The following is a 25580-nucleotide window of genomic DNA, read 5'->3' as shown; positions in this document are numbered from 1 at the left end:
GAGCTTATTCTTTATTAGATGAGTTGGTATAGGACATGGGATATCTTCTCAGACATCTGGATGGAACTGTAAAACAAAATGAGACTAACAACGTTTATAAAAAAGTTCAAAACTTTAACTGCAGAGTTGATTTCTGCATGAATGACTGTACTTGATATATCCACCTTTTAGAGGTTTTTAACTGCATTACTGCTTGTTCTTTTTTTCCCTTCCAATAGTTTTCTCAGTTTTTGTTAAAGACTGGCATCACTTGTTGAGGCATCTTATTCATAGAATGTGACCGTATAAATTTTTAATTATATTCAGTTATGCAAAGCATGCATGGACATGTCTGGGCCATATATGAATGTTTGATTTTTTTTTCTCATTAATTTTAGAGATGTAATGACTAGAATAAGTTCTAATACTTCCAGGGCTGTGTGTGCATGAACTTAGCAGTACTGATTTCTTATGGGAAACGTAAGCAATAAGAAAATGAGTAATTGCTATACAACTTTACTGAATGAGAGAATAGTTATACACAATAATTAGGTATCGCTTTAAAATATAAATTACAAATTATAATGACACCTAGAAATTGAGCCATTTACTTTCTGATGATGCAACTGATAAAACAGGAAACAATTGATCAAGATACATTTTCTGTGTAAAAAAATAAAAAATAAAAAAATGATCCCCTGTTAAGAATGGCAATGCTTTTTATTTTATTTTTTTTTAACATAGCATAAACAAATAATCTGTCAGTATATGTAATGCTACATCTTAAAGCATCTTCAGAAGATGCTTTAAAAATATAAAGTTAAAAGCTCAGTGTTTGCAAAATACTTACCCTGAATTCTGTGGTAGTCTCATGTCCCTGCAAACATTTGCTTTTAATTTTGTAATATATATAGAAATGGTAAGGGTAATAATGTTTAGGATACAGTGTGGTCCAGTCAAAGAAATGGGAGTTGGAAGATTCAGATTTTTACGTTCTATTTCTGTCCCTGGCATTCATCAGCTCAGTGGCATAATGTGTTCACGGTTTGTTTGTTTGTTTTTGATTGATTGTTTTCTGGTTTTGGTTAGATAGCCTGTGCTCTCAGTGTGTGAAGTCCTGATTTTTTGGTAAGGTTGTGCAGCACTCAGCAATACAAAGACGATTTTTCGCTTGTAGAGCTTGGAGATGGAAAGTTTAAGAAAATACTTAGATTATGAGGGTTTCTAAACCTTTTAAAAAAAACAGCAGTAATAACCCTCTCCAGCTAGGATCTAGTAAACCTTAGCATTACTGTAAGACTAGCTAGCATTACTATAGTGAAGCCTATAATACTATTAAGATTTGATATCTTCCTAAATGTCTTCATCTTTTAAAAATGTAGTTAACTTCATAATAACTCTTTGAAGGTGCTCTCTTCATGAAATGTGTTCAGATTTTTTTTTTTTTGTCTTAGACTTTTCACTAATTATTAAAGTATGCTTGTCTTAGTGTTTCTTGATTCACACCTGGATACTATGTTTTGAAAGTTAAATGGACATCATATTTCATTCCAGAAAATGTACTTAACACATACGTGGGACTTTGCATTTGTGTTTTACAAATAAAATAAAATAACCTAAAATAAAATAAAATTATGTTACAGTAACTGAAAAACTATTTTGGTTTGTGTAAGTGTCCTGTGTGAAAAATAATGTGTGTGAAAACTATGAAACATTCATTGAAATTCCATGTTGCTTTGGTAAAGACCATCTTTTTCATTGATTTGACAGAACTATAAGATGGCATGAAACGTCTATTTCTGCACGCTGGTATGCATTCCCACCAAGTTCTCCCTCATTTTTTTTCTCCTGGATGATGAGCTCGTGCCCTTGTGGATGATTGTACCCATCCACTGCTGTAACTCTAGAATAATGCCTCTATTTTTATTGTTTTTCAGCACCTTAGTTCGGTCGGTCTCTCCAAATGTTGTCTTTGTGTAGACTATTTGACCACACTTCCTCTAGACACTTTTTTTTGACTGTGCTTGAGAGATTGATGGGCTTCACAGAGCATTTTCAAGTGTGATGTGATTCATCTGTGCCTCGGCTGATCACTAGAACAATGCTTTGTTTGTTATATTTTGTTCCAAACTTGAGACTCGAGCCCAAAGGGACTGAGTTTCTGTGGAAATAGCTATCATATAGTCAATTCTGTTGCTTATTGTAGTTTGTAAATTAAACAGAATAGATGTTGGAGAGCAGTTTTTTGTGCTGCTTGTTATCCCTTTGCTCTCACTGCCTTCCTGCTGCTGTTGATTAAGTTTAATCTCACAGCACATCAGAATTAAAAGACTGTGCATTTTGTAAGTCTTTTGAAGAAAGCTTTTGTCCCCAGATTCCCTGACAAACATAAGTTGTTATTCGCAGTGGGGTAAATGCCTGAAGCAATGGAGGCAATTGCATGTAAATTGTAAATCTGACTGCAATGCTGAAGCATTGGCTGTATGCTGAGAGTAAACTCAAATGAAACATATTTGTCTTCATAAAGCAGTAAAATAATCTGTACAGGCTATAAGAGAAAGAGGTTGAGTCATCTGAGTATGAAGTGATTTGAATTCAAAATGGTTAATCATGGACTTTTATATATATATATATATATTTAATCTGTGTAACAACAAAGGTGGAGCAGCTTTTAGAAAAAATATATTTGGTAAAATAAGTCATTTAGTATGTTACCAACTGGACAAAATAGCTTACTTATTGAGGAAAGCCACAGCTGTACGGATTAACAAACTTCTGATTCATCTAAAACAGATGGTATGGTAAATTGTGGTCTGTTCAAGGTAATTTTCATTTTGGAATTTGCAATTAAGCAAAACACCACAAGTGGTCACCATGCTTACACTGATATGGAATTGGATAAGAGAATTTTAACCCAGTCACAGTCAAAGCTATGAAAATTGTTTTAGCATTTTTCTGCTTGGAGGAGAAATGTTGTAAAAAGCTACTAATGTTTTGAGATGTATTAGCCTATACCGGCTCTCTAAATATAAATATTCTGCTAGTAACTCACTCTACTCTTTCTCAAGTACCTATCTTATAGTTGTGAAGGCTAAGCACATCTTTTACTCTGGAAGTTCCCATTCTAAACAATTGAAGTAGCCCCTAAATGCTGCTTTTCAATATCCCAGCTGACATTCCACTTTTGTTCATGTTTGGAATGCAAATTTGGCTGTGAAACTTCCACTGTTAGAAAAAAAAAAAATGTTTTGTTTCGCTATTCATTTAAGTTGAACAAATTTAAACCATCAATATTTACGTATTTACTCTCAATTAAGAGATATTGGCTAAACAACTTGGGGGAGGGGGAGAGGGGTCAGTGGTTCAAACAACACAGAATATTTGTCACTCCATGTAGATTTGTTGGGAATGTAGCTTTAAACCGGACCTGGGTAGTTTCTGTGGGTATGTAACATTTAAAGTACAGTTTGATGCAGATATTCCTCTGCTGTGGAATATTGACAAGAAAACATTAGCAATAAGAGTAGTTCCCCTAGTGTTTTACGCTACTTCACTTATATTGTAGCATGCAGGTTAAAATAGATAGATAGATAGATAGATAGACAGACAGACAGACAGATAGATAAAAATCAAAGCCCAAACTGTAACAATAAAAAATGTAGTTCTTGTAGTGCCCAAGACAATTCTGGTATGTACAAACGTTAAAAAGATTTGACAGGCTTTGGTGTGTGCACTTTTTACAGTTTCTTCCAAGGCATTGCTACTTCTAATGTCTATCATGTCATATTAGGAGGAAGTACTTGGTGAACTGATAGTTCAATTCACAATCATATTAGTAGAGAAGTGAGGTAAGAGATGTCTGATGATATATGTTACTCATTGATCCTTTCAGTGTACAAGACTTCCCTAGGGTGCAAAACTTTTGCTGTTTATGCAGTTCCAGCTATTCACTTGGACTCCTGCAAGGACAGTATAGGCAGGGAGCTGCTTTGTTCGTGATTTTGTTGAAAGGAAGTTAAGTTTGTTGACTTATCCATGAATCCATTGCCCCCTATACTTCTTTGTATTAATTTTTATTTTTCTCTTTTTTTTCCCATTTTTAATTTTTCGTTACTTCATTTCTAAACACTGTTGGATTGTCAGCATCTGCAGAAAGTAGGAATTAGAAGATAGATAACTTGTATGAGTAACAAGATACAAGGCACTCTTCTTATTTCAAACCAGATCCTTGCAGTCTTAGCAGAGATTTCTTGGCACTTTGTGTGACCTGTCAAATTGCTGGGTTTAGAAAGTGTGTTTGGTGGAGGTAGAAGAGGGATGTTGTTGAAAAACAGATAATTTTGAAAAACAGATTCCCAAACATAATTAAGCAGGTTTCCTGAAACTTCTTTCCTTCTGACATACTATTTTATCTTAAGTGTCTGTCCTGTCATCATGAAGTAGAACATTTTTGTCAGCCAGAGGTTTTCATCTTATTGTGGCAAGCTATTATGCTTGGATAGCTGGGTGGTAGTAAGAAGTAAGGTAAGTGGTTAATTGAATACCTTGGCAGGGAAAGGGTGCCTGGCAGATGAAAGGTGGATTTTTGTTTTCCCGAGACAAGTGGTGCCCAGCAGGAGACTGATTTTCATTATTGCCTTCTGGGGAGGGCGTGTGTCAGAAAAACTCTTGCTGGTCCTGTCTGCAGAACTTTTAATGTAGGTGCTGAGATGAGGTGCTGTAGTTTGCTTTGGGTAGGCTTTAGTTGTATTCTTTTCTATTTTTCTTCCAGTAGTGATAGCAGAGCAGGGTGATGAGTCCAAAAATTCTCGAGGTAGCTTTTGCTGACACGTTGTAAATCATACACATTTAGGGGATATATAAATCTTGAGAAACGCACTGGGTGACTTTGTTTTCCTTGTCTGTTTCTAATGCAAATGACAGTCTTTACCATCATTCTGACTGCAGTAGTCTCCTTTATTTGTTGTTTTTCTGGAACTAAACTTGTTTAGGTCAACACTTTCGCACCTTCACTTTGGCACCTTATTGCAATTCAAGGAATACTGCTGTTTTGTCTCTCTCTTTGCTTATATCCTTTTGTCTTCCTTCTTTTTTTTTCTTTTTTTTTTTCTTTTGCATAGAATGTTTTTACATGCTTGTGATCAGCTGATGCCTCTTATCTTCCTATTACAGCACTTCTCAGTAACTTACTGCAAACATAAAATAAGTATACAAGCACATACTCATGAGAGGGCATTTTTGTGATCAACCCTGATGGCGGTGTTGTGGAGTTGCTATGTGACTTCAAAATTGCCAACAGTTCTTGCCTATTTTAACTAATTAGGATGAACCCAGTGAATGAGAATTTTTTGTGCTGTTAGTCCTGTCACCAAACAAGTGTACTCTTAGTGCTACATATTTTAATAAGAAGGAAAGACAACATGCAGAATGGTTAAGGAAAGCTGTTTATTTATGCTCTATTAAAAAAAATCACCTACATGTAGTTTGTACAAACTATTAAGTCCCTTTTTGGTCTTTAGAGAGATGTCTTTCACTGGACCACTACGAAACGCAGTGCAGTGAAGTGTTTGATCTGATTTTTACTCATTTATTTATTTAAAATTTTTTGAAGAGTTGAGATGCCAGAGATAGGACCATTTTGATGTTGTCTTCCTGCTGTTTACAAGCTTTGGGTGAAAATTCACTCAATTTAGTGGTGTGTATCTCGCCTTGAAATTAACAACATTTGATTTTAAAAATATATAGGTACTTTTGAAAAACAACAAAAATAGTAGCTGAAAATAGTAAAGTTTCTATATCTTTATTGAAGTAAAACCTGAGTTTCATTCAACTCAAGATTCATTTAACCTGAATTTCAATTTACATAAATTTAGTTTTACTATTATTACAGACACAACAGCATATGAAAACATATTTTTTGTAGATCTTGAGGAATTTGCATCTAAGATGAGTTAAGTATTTTTTATGGGTATAGCTGAAAAATAAAACTGATTTGGTAGATAAGAAAATATAAATCAGTGCACTAAAGGACTTTTAGCGTTCTGTGTTCATGAAACCTTACCCTCCTGTGTGCCTTTTCTTACCTTATTCTATGTATTTACAACTTTTCCATTGTATAATTTCCTTGAGAAAAAAACTACAGTATATGTAAGGACTTACTGAGGATCAATATTTCTCATCAGGGATGAGTTTCAAATGAAGTCTCAAAATGCTTTTCTGTGAGGTGTAATTGTTTCAAAATGGCCAGATTTCTTTGCCTGAGTCTGTCACAGAATTTCCACGATACTTCAAAAAAATAATTGGGATGCAAAGGGAGAGGGCTGGGAGAAGCAGAAATCAGTACATAGCCAAGAAATGTTTAGGCATTTCTAGCCTGTTTTTATCGGGCAAGGTGGATGTTGACCTGACATTATACTGTGGAGTTTGCATGTTACTTACTGTTTCTAAAACAAAAATAGTGTTTTTGTCGTTGGAGCGGTGCTGATATTTCTAAGAGTTGTAACTGCTACCTTTCAAGGCTTGCATCTGCTTTGAATAAAGTATCGCACTTCCCATCCCACCGCAGTGGCATCATAGAATCATAGAATAGCTTGGGTTGGAAGGGACCTTAAAGATCATCTAACTCCAACCCCCCTGCCATAGGCAGGGATGCCACCCACTAGATCAGGCTAGCCAAGGCCCCATCCAGCCTGGCCTTGAGCACCTCCATAGATGGGGCATCCACAGCTTCTCTGGGCAACCTGTTCCAGTGCCTCACTAACCTTACAGTGAAGAATTTCCTCCTAATGTCTAATCTAAATCGATCCTCTTTTAGTTTAAGACCATTTCCCCTTGTCCTATCATTATCTACCCAGGTAAAGAGTCCTTCTCATTCCTTTTTGTAAGTCCCCTTTAAGTATTGAAAGGTGCAGTGAGGTCTCCCCAGAGCCTTCTCTTTTCCAGGATGAACATCCCCAGCTCTCTCAGCCTTTCTTCATAGGAGAGGTGCTCCAGCCCTCTGGTCATCTTTGTAGCCTTCCTGTGGACTCACTCTAACAGGTCCACATCTTTCTTGTGCTGGGGGCCCCAAACCTGGATGCAGTACTCCAGGTGGGGTCTCACGAGGGCAGAGTAGACAGGGACAATCATCTCCCTTGACCTGCTGGTCACATCTCTTTTGATGCAGCCCAGGACACAGTTGCCTCCTGGGCTGCAAGCGCGCTGCTGGCTCATGCTGAGCCTTTCATCCACCAGAACCGCCAAGTCTCTCTCCACAGGGCTGCTTTCAATGAGTTCTTCTCCCAGTCTGTACTCCTGTCTGGGATTACCCCAGCCCAGGTGCAGCACCTTGCACTTGGACTTGTTGAACCTCTTGCGGTTCACATGGGCCAATTCTCAAGCTTGTCTGGGTCCCTTTGAATGACATCTCTTCCTTCTCTTGTACCACTCAGCTTGGTGTCATCTGCAAACATGCTGAGGGTGTACTCAATCCCATTGCCTGTGTCATTGATGAAGATACTGAAAAGCACCGGTCCCAAGACACATGCCTCAGGGACACTGCTAGTCACTGACCTCTACCTGGACAAAAAGCCAGTACAATCTGGATGTGACCATCGAGCCAATTCCTTATCCACTGGATGGTACACCCTTAAAATCCGTATCTTTTCAATTTAGAGATTAGGAAGTCGTGTGGAACTGTGTCAAGCCTTACAGAAGTCCAAGTAGATGACATCGGTTGGCCTTCCCTTGTCAACTGATGCAGTCGGTCCATCATAGAAGGCCACCAGATTGGTCAGGCACGATTTGCCCTTGGTGAAGCCATGCTGGCTTTCCCAGATCACCTCCATGTCCTGCATGTGCCATTAACATTGCCTCCAAGAGGATCATTCCAGGCACAGAGGTGAGGCTCACTGATCTGTAGTTCCCCAGGTCTTCCTCTCTACGTTTTAAAAAAAATTGGAGTAATGTTTCCTTTTTTCCAGTCGCCGGGGACTTCACCTGACTGCAATAATTTTTCAAATAAGATGAAGAGTGGCTTGGTGACTACCTCAGCCAATTCCCTCAGGACCCTGGGATGCGTGTCATCAGGGCCCATAGACTTGCAGTTGTAAAGTTGTGTCAGGAGGTCCTGAACTTACTCTTTGTTTGCAGTGGGAGGGACTCTGCTCCCCTGGCCACTGCCTGGAGGTTCGGGGACTAGGGAGGTGTGGGAAGCCTGACCACTAGTGAAGACCGAGGCAAAGAAGTTGTTAAGAACCTCTGCCTTCTCCACATCTGTTGTTACCAGTTCTCCATCTTCATTTGTCAGAGGTGATACACTCTCCTTAGTCTTTCTTTTGCAGCCAGTGTACCTTGAGAACCCCTTCTTGTTATTCTTTGCATCCCTTGCCAAGTAGAGTTCTGTCAGTTCCTTCGCTTTCTCGATCCCATCCCTGTACATCCAGACGGCATTTCTGTATTCTTCCCAGGGCACGTGGCCCTGTTTCCACTGTCTGTGCATTTCTTCTTTTGCCTAAGTTTGACGAGCAGGTCCTTGTTCAGCCATGCTGGTTTCCTACCTTCCCTGCTTGATTTATTACATATGGGAATAGAGAGCTCTTGTGCTCTAAGGAAAATATCCTTAAAAAGTTGCCAGCTCTGATCAGATCCTCTGTCCCTAAGGACCATGTCCCATGGGATCTCATCCACTAATTCTCTGAATAGCTGGAAGTTGGCTCTTCTGAAGTTCAGGGTCCTGACTTTGCTCTTAGCCAGGCCCGTACCCCTCAAGATCACACGTTCAACCAGGGCATGGTCCCTGCAACCCGGACTTCCTCCAGTCTTAAACTCTTTAACAAGCTCTTCTACATTGGTGAGCACCAGGTCCAGTAACGCTTCTTCTCTGGTAGGTTTGTCTAACACCTGGACGAGGAAGTTATTCTCAGTGGACTCCAGGAGTCTCCTGGATTGCTTACTGCATGCCATGTGGCTTTCCCAGCAAACATCCAGGTGATTGAAATCTCCCAAGAGGATGAGAGCCTGTGAGCGAGAAGCTTCTTGTAGTTGGAGCAAGAAGGCCTCATCCACAGGCTCCCCCTGATCAGGTGGCCTGTAGCAGACCCCAACCACAAGACATCCTTTGTTGGTCCAGTCCTTAATTTTTACCCACAGGCTCTCAACTGACTCTTGGCTGTTTCTCAGGGGGAACTCTTCACAATCTATCAATTTCGTCTTCGTCCACATCCTTCCTGTGGATGCAGCTCTTCTGCAGAGTTGGACTTTCCTGTCTATTTAAGAGAAAGATAAGTTGATGTAGGAAATAATAGTAAGGAAATAAACCTCACAGTCAGAATAGTATCACAGTAAAATTCATTTCTGAACAGCTGGCCGTGCATGAGTTTTGTACTTATTTGATAGCTGCAAGGCTCAGTGAGCAAAAAGATGACTCACCTGTGATATGTTATTTTGTTTTACAGGAAAAGGCTCAGTGTTTGCAGAAGGCTTTTGTTTCCCAAGCAGATAAATCCACGCAGACAGAACTTGTAGGCCATGATGTAAGTAGCTGTATTGAGCAGTCCTTTTTTCTTTTTCATCTTTATGGGTTTTCGAAGTTCTATCAGCCTGTTTGCTTCTGCTGCTGTTGTGTCTGTGCATTGATTTAATGGGATTTACTGGAACATCATTCATCCTTTGCTCTTAAATGATTTTTAAATGACTTCTGCAACATGAGAAGGTAATTGCAGCTACCTGCCAGCATACCAATACCCTGTTAATTTTATGCTTTACAAACAGCACAGAATTAGCTTAAATGAATGCAGAGGATATGTATTAATGGATTGTAATTTTTTTTTCAGTGTCAACAGTCATTTACACACTTATTAACAAGTTAATTAGGTTATTATGTTTATAATCACCATATGCTATCCAAACAAAATTTGAATTTTGGAAGGTAATGGAATAGGTCTAATTATGACAAGTATTGTTAAAGTTATATTTCTTGAAGAGCATCACTCAAAATTTCTGCTGGAAAGTGAAATGATACTTTTTACCATCATGGAAGAACATAAGAACATAGTAGAAAACATTTTTGTCTGCTTTTTTTTTTTAAAATAAAAGATATCTTTTTTTTTTTTTTTGTGGGACATCAGTTCAATATATGTGAGAAAATTGCTTGTTTATATGAGCCTTCTTAAATAATCTGTGATTAAAAATGCCAGAATGTTGTATATTTAGGACAGTTCTTTTGTTCTGTCATTTAAGCAGAATCTAACAGAGTACTTCTCACCAAAGACTGTTCTGCAAACTAAGGCTGTGTTTCTGCATTGATATATATCAACGTGCTGCTTCCAATTTATAAAAGAAACACTGGAATCAAAGCAGGTTTTGAAACCTTTCTTTCAGCATGTATTTTATCAGTGGAACATTAAAGTTTTTGTCTTCCAAGTCTTCAGATAGTCTTGTGAAGATAAAAAAAGTAAAATTTTCACATTTTAATCAGAAAAGTTATTGAAGTCAAGTATGCTTTTCTTTTTTTTGTCTCTTTTTTTTAAGTTGATTCAAACAAGAAGTATGATTTATTATTATTATTATTGTAAGTAAAATAGGTTGCACAAAAATATTTACCATTTATGCTATTTACTAATAATTACTTTTTTTATGTATATTACTCTTAACACTTGTGGGCTTTTTGTTTTCTTTCTTCTAAGTATTTTTTCATTTAGGGCACGTGTCAGTATTTTACTTGATGTACCTACCTCCACTGATTTCTTGTGCATGGGTTGCAAAATATGAGCCTGTGTATTCTGCTGCATTCATGTATTCTGCTGTATTCATCTGTGAAATAGCAACAATGTCATCTGGGCATACTGAAACTGTGAGGTGTATCTACTGATGGTGAAAATCCCATAATATTCACAAATACCTTTAAAACTGTTAATGGTACAATTCTGTACCTCTTTCTGCTGGGGCTAATTATCCTTAATAGCTACTTTACTAACAAGAGCTCAGATGTTAAGTAAAAGTCTTCGACTACAAATGACAGTGACCAATTTCTAGGATTTTTTTTTTTTAACAGTTATGATTTATGCATTTGGTTGTTATCCCTACCCTGCCCTAAACCAAATATGTGGTATATGCTGCAGTGATTCATGCTGTTAACTGAGTTTTTCTTCTTTTTCCAGTCTTTTTTTTTCCTATGGAGGGGGGGATTTTTGTGTTGGTAGAGGGTTGCTGATTCTGTGGTAAAATTAGATTCCCCACCCTCCCCCAAACAGATACAGTTTCCTAGATGAGGTCTGAGTATTAAAGATAACAACAATAACAATACAAATCCTTTTCTTTAGCAGTATTCTCTTCAACAGTAGTGAAACATTTTTCAACCTTCCCTGGTAAATTGTCTCTACCATGTCATGGTTGAAATTGTATGTTTTTATATAATACACAGTAACGGAAGAACAAAAGGATATGTGGAATATTTTTGTATCAAACAACACATCCACCTATACTTATCTTGTAGAGAATACTTGTAGAAATTGTGTTACAGGGAATAGATTACAGAGAAAGTTGAACCAGTCTACAGGAACGAGTCGCGCTTACTATGACCATCATGAAGGGAATTCAAGCCGTGCAAGAATGAAGAAGAATGTACAAATAAATAATTTTAACACTTTTCATAATATTAGTGTTATAAACTTTTGCTCATTCATTTATTAGATCATGCAGCTTTTCTCCAAAGGTTGTTTATTACAGGTAATTAGTTCAGCTGTGTTTACATTGTAGCCAAGTGGCAATTACATTGGTATTCTTTGCTTGTATATGAGATTTTCAAAACCAAAACGTAACCCTGGCAAATGGTATCCGTACATCATTTTGTCTAGGATTTGTGTACGTGTAACTACAAGAATACTGTGCTAATGTGAAATTAGATTAAATAGTCAAATGCAAAAGAGAATGCAAGAGAGAATCTTCAGCACATTGGTCACACATTCTGAGCGCAGCATACATTGAATACTAAAGATATGTAGTTTAACAGGTAAGCAGAAAAATTGTTCATTCCCTCATCACTACAGATTTGCTACTGTAAAGCAAAACAAGCAATCAAAAAAGTCAAATATTTTAACCCTTAATACAACTTCAAAAATGAGTGATAGATAAATGTATTATCAATAATAGCATTATTTCATTGATGTTGTAAACACAGAATATACTTCATACTGTAGTATTTCTGAAATCCTTAAGTTAGTGTTTAACATGTGCTTAATATGACCACTATGCTACTTGACTACATTGAAAGTAAAATATCAAGCTAGCTGCCATGTGTATCATGGAAAGACATTAGAAAATAATCCAGGTTTCATAGAAAGCTAATTGCTTTCTAGTGCAGAATGACAAGGAACTTCTACCTTATGATAGTCCTAAAATTAATCTTAAAGTATATGAACTAAGAATAATTTAAAACTTTTTGTGAGTCTTGCAGAAAGAGCCATGTGCACAACAGATTAATGTGGGAGACTGCAAAATGGTGAAGTTTCTTAAATAATCAATGCCAATTTAATCTTCTGCACCTTTCTCTGTCTGCATGGCCTTATTATATTGAGGGATCAACAACTAATTTCTTACATGCCAATCAGGTTACTATACAACTAACATTGTGACTGATTACAATATCATGTTAACTGATACAATTCTAGTAAAGGAGATAAATAAATAGTCCTAAGTATCATGCTGGCATCACATCAGCACACAAGCATGTGCCATTGCAAATGAGTTTTCCTTAAAATGTGTCCTGAAAGCAGAATCAAACAACCACAGTACAGTTCTCTATTTCAGTCAGAAAAAGAATTCCAGCTCATCATCAGTCTATCAGGTTTTTGATGAAAATTATTTGTCCTTAATTTTGATATACCTGGAGTAGAAGTTTCTAGGGGTTGGCATGATTTCTAAAGTGCCTTTTCTATGTTTTCTTTGTTGCTGATATTACAGATTTCACAATCCTGAACTGCTGTTCTGTGCTTTGTCTCATACTGAGAGTGAAACTGATGTATACAGGTTTTGGACTGGTTCTTAACTCATTCCCCATTTATTGAATATCCATTCCAGCTTAATGATCACCTGACATTTTGTCTTGTGCTTCTAGAGTCTCAGACAACAAACTTGCAAGTTATTGCTACCAGTCTGCTTACTGTTTGATTTGCATATGTTTACAACAGTGCTGGCTGATACACAAGCAAAAACTAACTCCAAAACCCTGTACTATCATGCAAAATCAAAATTAATAGGTGTCCATACTAATACATTTTCAGGGTATTTGTCTTGTAGCTTGTTCTACATTACCTTGGACAGCATTTCCCTCTCAAAGGTTGGGCACCTCTTTCTACAGAACCTCTTTGTTTCACTAGGAGGGAGTGGAAGATACAGACCTGGATGCTGTAACTGTTCCCCTCCACCTCCTACCAATCCTGATTGTCTTCCCTGGCCGCCAGGCTTTATGGATACTGTGAGGAGCTACAATGCACTATGTCTTCTCCTTTAGGAAGGGAAGAGAATACTAACATACTTAAATTTTCTAGTTTTATCTGAATATGTATGTACAGTCCACAGTATCATATAGTTTGTTACAGTGTGAAATGGATTGCATTATCCCACCTAAACCAGAAAATCATCGTGCTTCCACTTTTGCTTTTTTTTTTCTTTTTTCTTTTAGCCTGGGAAACTGATGTCCACCTGCTATTGTATGTTACTACTACATTTTCTCCACTTATTTCTTATTTCATCTCTTGGGGGTTGTTTTCTAAATTGTATGGTGAGATAATGCAAAATCCTGCCTAATATACCTCTAACACAATTCTTCAAAAAGTAAGTTCACTTAGAAATCAAATCAATGGTTAAGCATTTCAGTCTTTACTTTGCTGGTACTCCTGCGTACCTATCCAAAAATGGATATCCAAGTTGTTCTTGGAGTGCATATTCATTTCCCACAACTTCCTCCATCAATCATTTTCTCTTCTTCTCGTGTCCAGTTTCCCCATTTTCAGTATGCCATTTCAAAACTTCTAGGCAAAATGTGTTCTAGGCTGTCCTACTCCTGCAAATTATTTCAAACTTTCCATCCAGTGATTGCAAAATATTTTGCTGAAACTTTTTTTTTTTTTTTGTTCTTAATGATTGCTTCCCACCAAACCTTTCCAAACATACTGCCTAACCATCAAAGCCCAGGTTATTTGCTGTGTGAGTTCCAATAAAGGTAGTCACATTTATTAGTTTAAAAGTAAACTGGGTTTTGGGGTAGAAACTGTGACTTGCAGCGTGGAAATCAGAGAGGCTTCCACTAACTAGTTTACTTTGCATTCTGTAGTGGTGCTCAGTAAGTGCAAATGCTCTTCATTTGTGATTTGTAGAATTCAACTTGGCTTCTGTACAAATAAGATCAGTTGTAATATCTGTAGTAAAATGTGGCTTGATATAGTAGTGGAGTCTCCTCGTAGATCAAAATTAGAATAATACTGCAGTGTCTGCATCTTTTAAAACATAGTCTTTCTGTAATACATCTGTAATAAGTGTAATAAGATATTCTTGACTTTTTACTTTTCCATCTTCCTACTTACTCTGTATTTCTCTGTCACAAGCTTCTTCTGTTACACTAATGAGATAAGTAGTAGGACACTAAAAAATGAGACCATTCAATAGTTTTTACTTGGTTAAAATTAAAAAAAGCCATCTTTGTCTCACTAAGTCATGCTTTACTGATTCTGTTCATGCACTACACTGAATACTATTAGTGTCCTATTTATAAGGCCAGAGAATGGTTTGGGAATATCTTACTAGCACTGAAAGCTTTTGAATTTTGTTCCTTTATAAATAATGACTAGTCAAAAGGAAAGGTAAAATGAGAAAGGAAAAGTTGATTTCAAAATTTAATAGTTTATCAAAAGTAAATGAATTCGGTATTTAGTAAAATGGATCAATTTAATGGAAATTCTCTAACATAGCAATGTTTTGAAATAGGTTTTGAGCATGTTTTCTTAAAAATATATTAAAATAAACAAAAGTAGACTCAGCTGGAAGAAAAAATCAATGAGCAAACTTCAGAAATTAACAATGGATAACCACAGTACTATAAAGCAACTTATTTTTAAGAATGTATGTTTTGTTTTATTTTATTTTGTTTTATTTTATTTTACTTTATTTTACTTTATTTTACTTTACGTATTATTGAGTTTAAAATGAGTGGTTTTTAACACAGAATGATCTACTCACACAGTTCTATCATAATGTGGAAATATTTTCATGTTGTGTGCATGCCGCATATAGATCCCCTCTATTAGCATAAACTGTCTCATTCTGGAGACCTTTTTCCTGTACAAACATGGCATCTGTTGTAAATATTTTCTAACTAGAACTGTCATACACAAGCTGAAGAGTTGTATTTCCATTTTTGTATGCAATGTCATTTAACTCATTGTTATGTTGATCATTGGTGTGAAAGAAGCTTTATTATTACATGCTGCCTGCATGCTGGCTTACAACAGAAATGAAAAAATTTCATATAACTTTGTGTTGCCATCAAACCATGCATCTTTAAGATTTCATTTCATTTTTCTTTTCTTTTTTCTTTTTCTTCTTTTTATTTTTTTTAAAGGCCCTGTGGAATTCTTCATGTTCTGAAGGCTTAGTTTACAAACCTATCAGCATCTCATTGGTTCCATCATTATTAAATTAAAAAAACAACATCTGGACACTCCACACTTACGGATTTAATTAAATACTGCTGTATATGAAATGAGCTGCAAGTTACCATTCTTGGCAAAATTGGATTACTTTGTATTTACATTATCAACAGCCAAACATCACTTTTGTCAGCAATATATTCATTATTAAATGTATCAATGAGTAAATTATTAGTAAGATATCATGAAGTTATTATCAGAAATAAAATTCATTTATTCTTATTGTACATACTTTAATCATCCATTGGTGATTCACAACAAGTAAGAAAATACTTCAGTGATGCTTCTCTCTGAGATTTGAATATACCTCATCAAGATGTGGAAACCTAAGGAAACTATTAGTATTGCAACCTTACATTTTCGGCTTCCAGTAATAATAACTTTGCACTGTTTGTAAATACAGGGTCAGTGCCTTTCAGTATGTGCTCTGTTTGATGAATTCGTATTTGTAATTTACATGTGAGATTCAAGAGACATTTCTGCAGGGTATTTCTTAACCTTTTATAAGGTTAGAATTCACTCAGCTTTATCCTAGGAAATGAAAGAGCTGATCCTAGTGTACACTGTGATTTTTGAATCCATTTGAATCACAGCTTTACTCTACTTTTTATGTTTGTTTTTTTTGAGTACTTTGGCTTCTAAGAGATGTTGCTAAGACACCACCAATGCACGTGAGCAAAAAAAATATTGCGTTTCCTGGACATGAAGGTGCTACTTAGAGTAGTTCAAAAAAAAAAAAAAAAAAGAGAGAGAGAGAAAAAGTCATCGCTGGATTATGGCCTTATTAATCAAGAAATCAGAAGCAAAATGGAGGGTTCATCACAAACCCTGTCACCACTTCTTTCAGTGTTCCCTTACCCCGACTGAGTTAATTCAGCTGAGGATGTACTTCATTCACCCACCTTTACCAGGTAAGATAAGAAGGCAACTGTGCCAGCAGTATGCTTAAACCTTTCCTGCTAATATGTTCTTCTACAAACAAGAGATAATATTTCAATCTTCTTACTGTGCCATTTTGATCAGGCCACGTAGTGTATAGTAGGAACATTTATTCAACCTGAGCAACTGTTCAGCATCCTTGGCTTTAATTTCTGCGGCCATATTACTCTCATTTAAAAATAACATTTCACCGGTTATTCTGAAATGGATCTGAACTGAAAATAAAAGCAAATAACTAAAAAAGTCCTGTAACTCTTTAAAGTGAATGGACCTTCTTCACAGGTGATGTTTCATTATCTTGGCTTATTATGGTACCACTCAACATGGTGCTACTATTTACCAATATTATTTCATCTTTTCTTCTTTTGTTTACAACAGCAGTCTTCAGCATCCTCTCATTCTTTCAGTCAGTCTTCCTGAGATTTTTTTGTGCATATAATTGCACAGTTTTTTCTGTTTGTCAGAAGTATCTTGAAAAAAACATATAAGTAGCAAATACTTTACAGAAACAACTGAAATAAGCATGTGCATATTACCCTTTTTGAACTTCACCTTCCTTATTGACCTTTATCTGTTGCCATTCTTCCTTCTCTTCCTTGGTACTTGAGAATCCTTTTAATAATCTTTCAGCATAGAATTGCCTACCTTTTGCTGTTTGTCATGCTTTCTTTTTTTTCATCACCATCTTTATTATGCTAATATTTTCAGTCCATGTAGGATAACGTTATCTGGAAGAGGATAGGGAAAGCATTTTTCATTGTGGTGCTTTGGCACAGAGATTAGTATGCTGCTTAAAGAAATAGATCGAGGGAATGAAGAGAGTTGTGAAAAAAAATGCATAAGGCAGTGAAAGAAGAAAAGCAGAAGAAAAAAAATAATTTCAGGATTCAGATGAGAAGGAAAAACTAGTTTTGCTTCCTAAATGATCAGTCTTTGTACCTGTTTCTCCTGAGTCTTTATAAAAGTGTATGTAAAATACTAGCTATTTCTAAAACTTTCTTGTGGTAGAGGTGTTGCTAGCAGCTGTCACTTCATTGCAAAACTGAGCACAGACTTTGGGGGTAATGAGCATAAGAGTTGGGATTTTAACTTTTCCAGGAAATTACTCATAATTTCCAATACCCTTTTCCTAATTTGTTTTATTTTTATGATTTTTTTTTTTTCCTAACCTTAACCATATGAACAAATAAAAAATTACTCAGGGTTGGTTTTTTGCTCACATGGCATTCCAATGGTCTGGAAAAAAGTCATGATAGATAAGTAGATATTTAGACTTCAGGGAGACACAATCAAAGTATCTATTAAGGTCATAAACATACAAAAGTCACTTGTTTTATAAATTACTGTGAATGGAGAACTTATTAGAATATCTCTATACAGTGGATTTTCTCTTCACTTGGCAGCAGTTAGCAGTACAGAAGTAGTATTCAGATTTTATGCTTATGATGAGGACCAAAAAATAGTTGACAAGACAGTTATTCTAGTATGAAAATGTAAAACAATCTAATAGGTCTTAATTGCTCTACCAATTAGTCCTTTTGAATGTATAGTAGTGAGGAAAACAACTATTTTAGCAAGTGCTGTAATAATACTGAATATGGACAATATGCAGTTAATCCACTGATGATTTTTGCCACCTTGCAGAGTAGTTCGATAAGAGTTCATACCAGGCTGTTACACTCAAAATCTTTTCATGAGCAAAACCCACACTTTGTATGCATGGACAAGAACTTCGTTAGTCTAATTAAATTCTTAACAATTTAATCAAATATTTTTTTATTATTACAGTTACAAGGATACTAGCATGTCCATTTCAAATTATAAACAGACAAAATTAAATATACACAAAAATCCTAGTACCTACAACTTTCTTGTAATGCTCACTGTTGCACAACTTCTCTTGATATAAAGGTCAATAGCTCCGGGTCAGTCATGGAAGTGGTACCATTACAGCAAATCTGGTATCACAGCTCCTTGTCAGGAGTCTGATGTTAACGTTGATTTCTTTCCTTCTCCTCTTTTTGGAGGTCCTCTTGGGATCTCTCTTATATGTTTGCTAACATGTTCTACACCTTGCTCTTTCTCATTGATCTGCAAGTCCACATGACGTCTCTGTTATCTTTGCAACCGGTTTTACTGTGCTCCAAAGGTGTTTCCTTCCTTTGATGGTGAGTAACTACTGCTGCTAAGATGTTCATAGCCCTGGGGCATCTGGTATCATCCAGTGTCTGTGCTTTTAATGCATTAGCTGTCGCCCATGCCTATACATGTTTTGCTTTCCTTTTTGTTTAAAGATCATTCTTCATAGAAAAAGTGTTTGTTATTGGTATCTGCAAGGTATAAATGTATATTTGTGTGGCATAACATCTACTATTAGTTACAAAGATAAACAATTGATTATGAAAAAAAAATAATAACCTGCTCATCAGATAATTGCTCTTAGGAGCTAAAGCAAATCTTTAGGAGGGCCAGACAAAAAAAAATAAAAATAAATAAAAAGACTGTGTCTTGTTACAAGCAGTGGCAACTGGGTGTTTATAGATATACAATGTTAAAATCATGTTGGCAAAATAATTTATTCTCATATTGAGCATTGACATTAACAAGTCACACCTTCTTTTTCCAATTAATGTTTTGCAAGAGGTATCAAATAACCTGAATTTAGTTTCTGCACTTTTCTCAAGGGATTTCCAAAGGTCTGTGTGTAGCGCTGTTTGCGAGGGTGATAAAAGTGGAAATTGAGTCACTGGATGTAAAAACTAACCAAAACAAACAAAGCACAGGTGCGAAAATGATACAGCTTGAGCAAATATTCTGTGGTAGATGTTGAGAATTTGAGAAGGACCAAGAGTAATTTTAAGAGTGACAAGCAGTTAGAGACAGACAAGTCTCCAAAAACCTGCGGTGAGATACAGATGAGGAAAGGATATGTACTGCTTAAACTGAAGAGAGATTGTTTCATTTGTCAGTGTGTGTGGTTGTTCATTTTTTGTGGTGTTTTTTTGTTTGGTTGGTTGGTTGGTTTGTTTGTCATTTAAACAAAACCACCTAATCTTCTGAAGCAGTTAAACATGGAAACCTGAAGAACAGTGTAAATGCTGGCACATAAATTATTCTACTGTAACTCAATACGCATTTGTGCCAATAAAAAAAGTGTACAACAGGTCTATTAAGAAACGTAATCATTGGGACTGTTTGAAAACATAGGTAGTTAGGTAGTATGTGCATAGTGGCAGGGTTGGAAAGTCTGCTTTCTTAAGTAGTTAGGATGCCTGTGGTTTATCTTCTGGAGCTGAATTTATCCAGTGCTAACTTTTTAGGTATGTGTATATGATTTGGTCATTTATATTATAGTTTAAATTCTTCAGTATGATTTAGATCTTTATATAAACTTCAAAGCTGAAAGAGCTTAGAAGGATAACATTAGCATACAATGTATGACCTATGTTACGCACCAATAACAGAAACAGAAAATGTCATGTATATCACTGCTCTATTACTAGTACTTTCTCAACAGAAATGAAGTGAGAACTGCAACCAGGCTGTGTACTATGCCTTTATTTCAATACAGTGGTTTTCTAGTTCATTTCATTCATTTATTCATTTTTAGTAATGGAAATTTCTACTTTTTAAGAGTGGAATATTAGCATTAATAATAAAGCAGCAAGAAGGAGCATGATGATGGGAAAGGATGAGAAATGAGATTTGGGGAACAATAACATTTCTTTTGTAGTGTACAAAAAGGTATTAAATTGAAAACAGAATATGGGTAACACTAATAAAAGAAAAAAGTTTTTCTGTTTTTTTTTTTGTTAGCAAATGCACTGCCTAAAAGACTTGCAAAGATGTATTTTGTGTCTGCACAAAATGATGCTGAAGTTGCAAGTGCATAAATCATGTTACAACCTTGTGTTTAGTACCAGCTTCGTTACTTTCAGGGAGATCTTTATTCATCTAAAAATGTTCAGAAGAAACTTGGTAGTGCTGCTGATGTTGACTATCACAATGAAATTAAGTTATAGCTTTGTGTTTGATACTAAAATAAGAGGATTAGATCTATATTGTGTAATAATGCATACATACTAACCTATATTTGGGGAGAAATGCCAACACCTTCACTGACAAAATATTATGGTTTTAAGTGAACAAGAGCAAAGCACAACTGGATAAGAGGAGTGGATGATGAACACACAGAGGCAGTAGGATCTTCACACCTAAAATATATGAAACAATTTTAAGTTCAGACATCAGAGAGATGAGTTTACCAATGTGCAGTTATTTAAAAGTGTACATCTGAATACATTTGTGTATCTGTGTACATCTGTACTTCTTCTTCCAGTCGTTTAAATGATTGAGAAGAAAAGATTAATGTCAGGCCAAATTGGAAGACAAAATGAAGAAAGACAAGTTTCCCCCATTAGAGTGCAAGTTTGCAAAAGGACCAGTTCGATAGGAAAGTGGAGCCTCTCTGGCTCCAGTGGAGTTGACTTTTAAGATTCTGTGTATTTTGCAAGCATCCAAATACCCTGAAAAAAACTTATATAATTGCAGAAAGTGAACAAAAATCCTGATACTAACATGAACTGTTCAGAGTTTGTCCTGTATTTGCTCATACTCCTGCTTTCACAAGTTTTTTTGAAGGCTTGTGAGACTATCCCCAGAAGCCAGGAGGTGCTTACTAGAGAAACAGTAGCTAACATGTTAGTTGTGTACCTAAGATTGTTTAGATAGTTTTGCATAACAAAATAATTCCAGGAATTTCTAATCATTGTAGTAAATAGAAGTGAGCACATTGTTTTTATGCAAGAAGCTTTCTGAATTGCGAAACTGAATATAAGAGCTGAAGCCACAGGTAATACTGTTAATGGGACTCTGCAACTGTTGAGAGCATATCAGTGAACTCAAGGCAGGGCTATGAAGTCAGGGTCATTAGAGCTTTCCTGTTCTTTAGTTGGGCTCTAAAATGGAGGGGCTGACTGTGCTTCTTCAGAGAATGTAGTGGTGTCTGAGCAAACTGCTAGGTGGCTGTTGTCATGTACAAAGGCAGTCTTTGGCAATTGCCAAAGAACAAGTCACGAGAAACATTTAATACTGCTAGTGTGGAAAAGCTTTGATGAAGTGGTGTACCACATTTATTTATTTATTTATTTATTTTACATTTACGTGGTGAATATATGGTGGTGGCGCATACCGAACAGTTCCTAGGGAGTAGGACATGATATTTTTTCTTTTCCTATAGTTGAGAATGATGCTAGCTGCTATGATGAAAACCTGCAAAAAGAAAATAAAGCCATTGTGAATTCTATGAATTCATATATGAATTCACATATGTGAATTCTATACACATGTCTAGAAATTTGTATTGTTTTATTTTGTTTTGTATCAATTAAGAAATTTGCAAACTTCAGTTTTCTTGAACTATTCATAATAGATTCTGATTGGCATTTGCCAAGAGAAAGCAAGAGAGCTTTACTGTATGCTGTCAACATGGATCTTGGACTGCCTACAAAACAGCTATTTTCAGTTGACAATGCAGATGTAAGATTTAATTAAAATACTTATAAATTGTTTTGGGCATCTACAGAAAACTTTAGTCTGCCACAAAGCTTACTTTTCAGTAGTGTTTTGCATTATGTTATATTTCATAATGTAATGAATTTCAGTAGGTCTTGCCACTTTTCTAGCTAAACACAATGGTTTTTTTTTGTGTGTTTTTCATATCACACATTGGTGAAAGATCATAGCACGCAAATGTGCAGAGAGGTCATTGACAGGATGTATTCCACTGTCATACTAGTTTGCACACTTTAGTGCAAATGATCCTTGTTATTGCAGGCAAATATGCATACAATTCTTAAAATTGACTTCTAAAACTCTAGGTGAATTACTGTTAGAATAAAGTTTTAATATTTTGATGATGTTGGACAGCTTTCCTTCTACTAAAGCCACTCATTTCAGCATTGTTTCTGTCCTGTATTGTTCCAACTGTTGCTTACCATCACTCTTTGGTTGTAAGTAATGATTTTAATGCTCTGCTTTACCCTTGATAAATTTAACTAATCTATTATTATTACCAGTATTTCTGCATGAGCATAAAAAACATTTTCAGAGACTTGAGGTCATGAGCTTGTGAAATACACAGCTTGTTCTTGAATTAATTTGTGTAGACCACTGGCAAGATGAAATAAAAACATTATTGAATAAACCTGAAAAAGCATACTAACTGAAGATTTTGCGTGGCAGGATTTCTCCCCCTTTTCACATAAGGCTTTTTTTTTTTTAAAGGTCAGTATCTTAAGGTTGGAGAAATCACTATCTATTCTTTTGTCTATAGAATTCTTGCCCAGGGGCAGCATGTTGCTTCTTTAGATTTTCTTATCCAGCAGACTCAGAGAAAACTTCTACAGAAATATTTACAGCGTACAGCTCAATATCTATAGCCAGAGGAAGCTCTCTTTTGATTGAAAAACAAAGAAATGTGAACAACCTGATACAACCTCCATGTTCAATTTCGAATGCCAGAATGTTGTATTGAACTATCCTGAAGGCATTAGGGTGAGCCCATTAGAACACAATATCTCTTCTGCACATTTTCTTAGTATTTAGGTTCTCTTTCACACATAATGATTTAATTTATTTGTTTGTTTGCTTGTTGCTAGAGCACATTGCCATAACTTATTAAATAAAAACACAAATGGAAATGTGACATTATTTTGTAACCCATACTTACATAGATTTGCTCTACAATGTGTATGTGCAAGAATGATGTTTCAGATAGCTAGTGGGGAAACATCCCCTAGCATATGACAATTATTCACCCTTCTACCTTTCCTAAGGCACAAGTCTAGATCATCACTGGGGATGTTCAGCCTGAAGAAGAGAAGGCTTCAGGGTGACTTCACTGCAGCCTTTCTGTACTTAAAGGGCACTTATAAAAAAGGAGGAGAGCAACTTTTTGCTCAGGCAGATAATGACAGACAATGACAGTTATAAACTAAAAGAGGAGAGATTTAGATTAGATGTGAGGAGGAAATACTTCACTCAGAATGTGGTAAGGCACTGGAACAGGTTGCCCAGAGAAGCTGTGGATGCCACATGCTTGGAAATGTCGAAGACCAGGCTGGATGAGGCCCTGGACAACCTGATCTAGTGGGTGGCATCCCTGCCCATTGGAGGGGAGTTGGAACTAGATGATCTTTAAAGTCCCTTCCAACCCAAGCTATTCAATGATTCTTTGATTCTTTATGTAGAAGGATTATAATTTCATCACTAGCTGTAAATGGCAACAGAACTCAAATCACAGCATAGAATACCAAAGGACCACAAATGCTAGTATAATGCTAACGTGGTATCCCAGGTGCTTATTTACATATGTGTTAATAATAATACATTTTCAAAAGGGTTGAGTTACTTGTTGCAACAAACATTAACTTCAGTAGCTTAATACCTTACTGCAGTGTACTTGTTTGAAAATAATTAGCTTTCTCCAATCAAATCAAAGGTTGCACTAAATGAATACTTAAGATCTGGGGCCTCTGTTCAACAACTCAAACAAAAAGTCTTTAACAGCATCTTCAAAGGTAATAAAACTGGTTTCTAAAAACAATCAGCACTGACGTTTGTTGGTGAGCAGTGTTAAATCGGTACAGGAATCCTAATCTTCACTGAAGAGTTTGCAGAAACCTGGAACCTACTCAGAGGCTCCTTGTATGTTAATTTTTGTACCACATCAGTCCAAATACAGAGAAGTATTTAAGTTCCATGCAGTCAACATCCTCCAAAAACCTAAATATATTTTTTTAGATTTGGATCAAGGTCACTGTTGGAATTTTAAATATCTTCTTAATGTAAATGCCCCAGTCACAACTTCTGATGCAAATATGAGACCTAAGGATTTGTAGAAGAAATAATAATAATTACAGTGTTGTGGGTTGTTTGGTTTTTGTTTGTTTGTTTGTTTGTTTTTAATAGCGCTCTTTTTCAACTGCGATTTTTTTTTCATCATTGTATTTTCAGTTAGCATAATGGAGGTTTCCAGTGTGAACTTAATTATACTTAAATATGGTGAAAATTGTATCGTGCTAGTTAGTATTTATTGCTGTGTCACTTTGTATGAATGCGTGAAATTGTTATGTCCTGGTAAGTATTTTCTGCTGTATTTGTCTGTAAGAGGTTTTCACCATTGCTTAAATAGAAATCTGCTTTGCCTTTGAAAGGTGCAAATAGGTTTCTGTGAAGTGTGTCAGAGTGGAGGACCTATCCATTTTTTTATTTTTGTAATGGAATTCAGAATGGAATTCTGAAATTGAATATTTTGTTCATTTATTTGTATGGCCTACACAGGATAGCATGATTTTTATTATTATTATTATTATTTATTTTTTTGCACAGTTCATAAGAACATATACATCAAGATTGAAAAAAAAAAAACAAAACTATTTACAAATTCTGAGAACTAGGGGGACAGCAATTGCTTCCTCTTTCATTGGTTTAACTATCTAAATTCAAAAATTACCGGAGTTATGCCTTGTTACACTTCCTGGGATTTAAAGGAATCTAAATAATCTACATCAGTCTGTATCCAAAGAATTTAGGAAGAGATAGATAGGTATTATTTATTTGTATTATTATTAATATTCCTTGTATGGTGACTGGAGAGAGCAGGGGACTCTGAATATTCAGCGTTTAGAAAATCTTATTTCCTTTGTAAAATGGAACTGTTTTTTTCTGTCTTCAAGGTGCTTGATGAAGACAATAAAATTTTAAGTCTACGTATAGTACAATATGCTACAATATGGTACAATAGTACAATACAACTTTATCAGAAAGTAGTTTTCCCATGCTATGTGGCTTTGTATGACATTTGCAGTATAATTAGTTAGATTCTGATCACATCCATTTTTTTACAGAACTGTGCATTATGTAAAAGACCACACTGTGGGCATTTATCATTTTTGAGGCAGAAAAGATGTAAATATT

At 35.8% G+C, this 25580-nt stretch overlaps 1 protein-coding gene across 4 annotated transcripts in view; it reads left to right on the top strand.

The window, feature by feature from the left end:
• Positions 1 to 25580, top strand: part of CCSER1 (coiled-coil serine rich protein 1) — a 675103-nt gene that overhangs the window by 422170 nt on the left and 227353 nt on the right. For 3 of the 4 annotated variants that reach the window (XM_035541340.2, XM_035541349.2, XM_035541356.2), the window contains exon 9: positions 9414 to 9491. In XM_035541340.2, the coding sequence (XP_035397233.1) occupies positions 9414 to 9491 (78 nt within the window). Of the gene's footprint in view, positions 1 to 9413; positions 9492 to 15574; positions 16280 to 25580 lie in introns of those variants that run through there. The other variant, XM_035541363.2, reaches the window with a different exon arrangement.

The sequence above is a fragment of the Cygnus atratus genome, chromosome 4 (assembly GCF_013377495.2).
Source record: "Cygnus atratus isolate AKBS03 ecotype Queensland, Australia chromosome 4, CAtr_DNAZoo_HiC_assembly, whole genome shotgun sequence".
NCBI classification, from domain to species: Eukaryota; Metazoa; Chordata; class Aves; order Anseriformes; family Anatidae; genus Cygnus; species Cygnus atratus.
The sequence above is the reverse complement of the archived record's forward strand: the minus strand, read 5'-3'. Positions and strand labels throughout refer to the sequence as shown.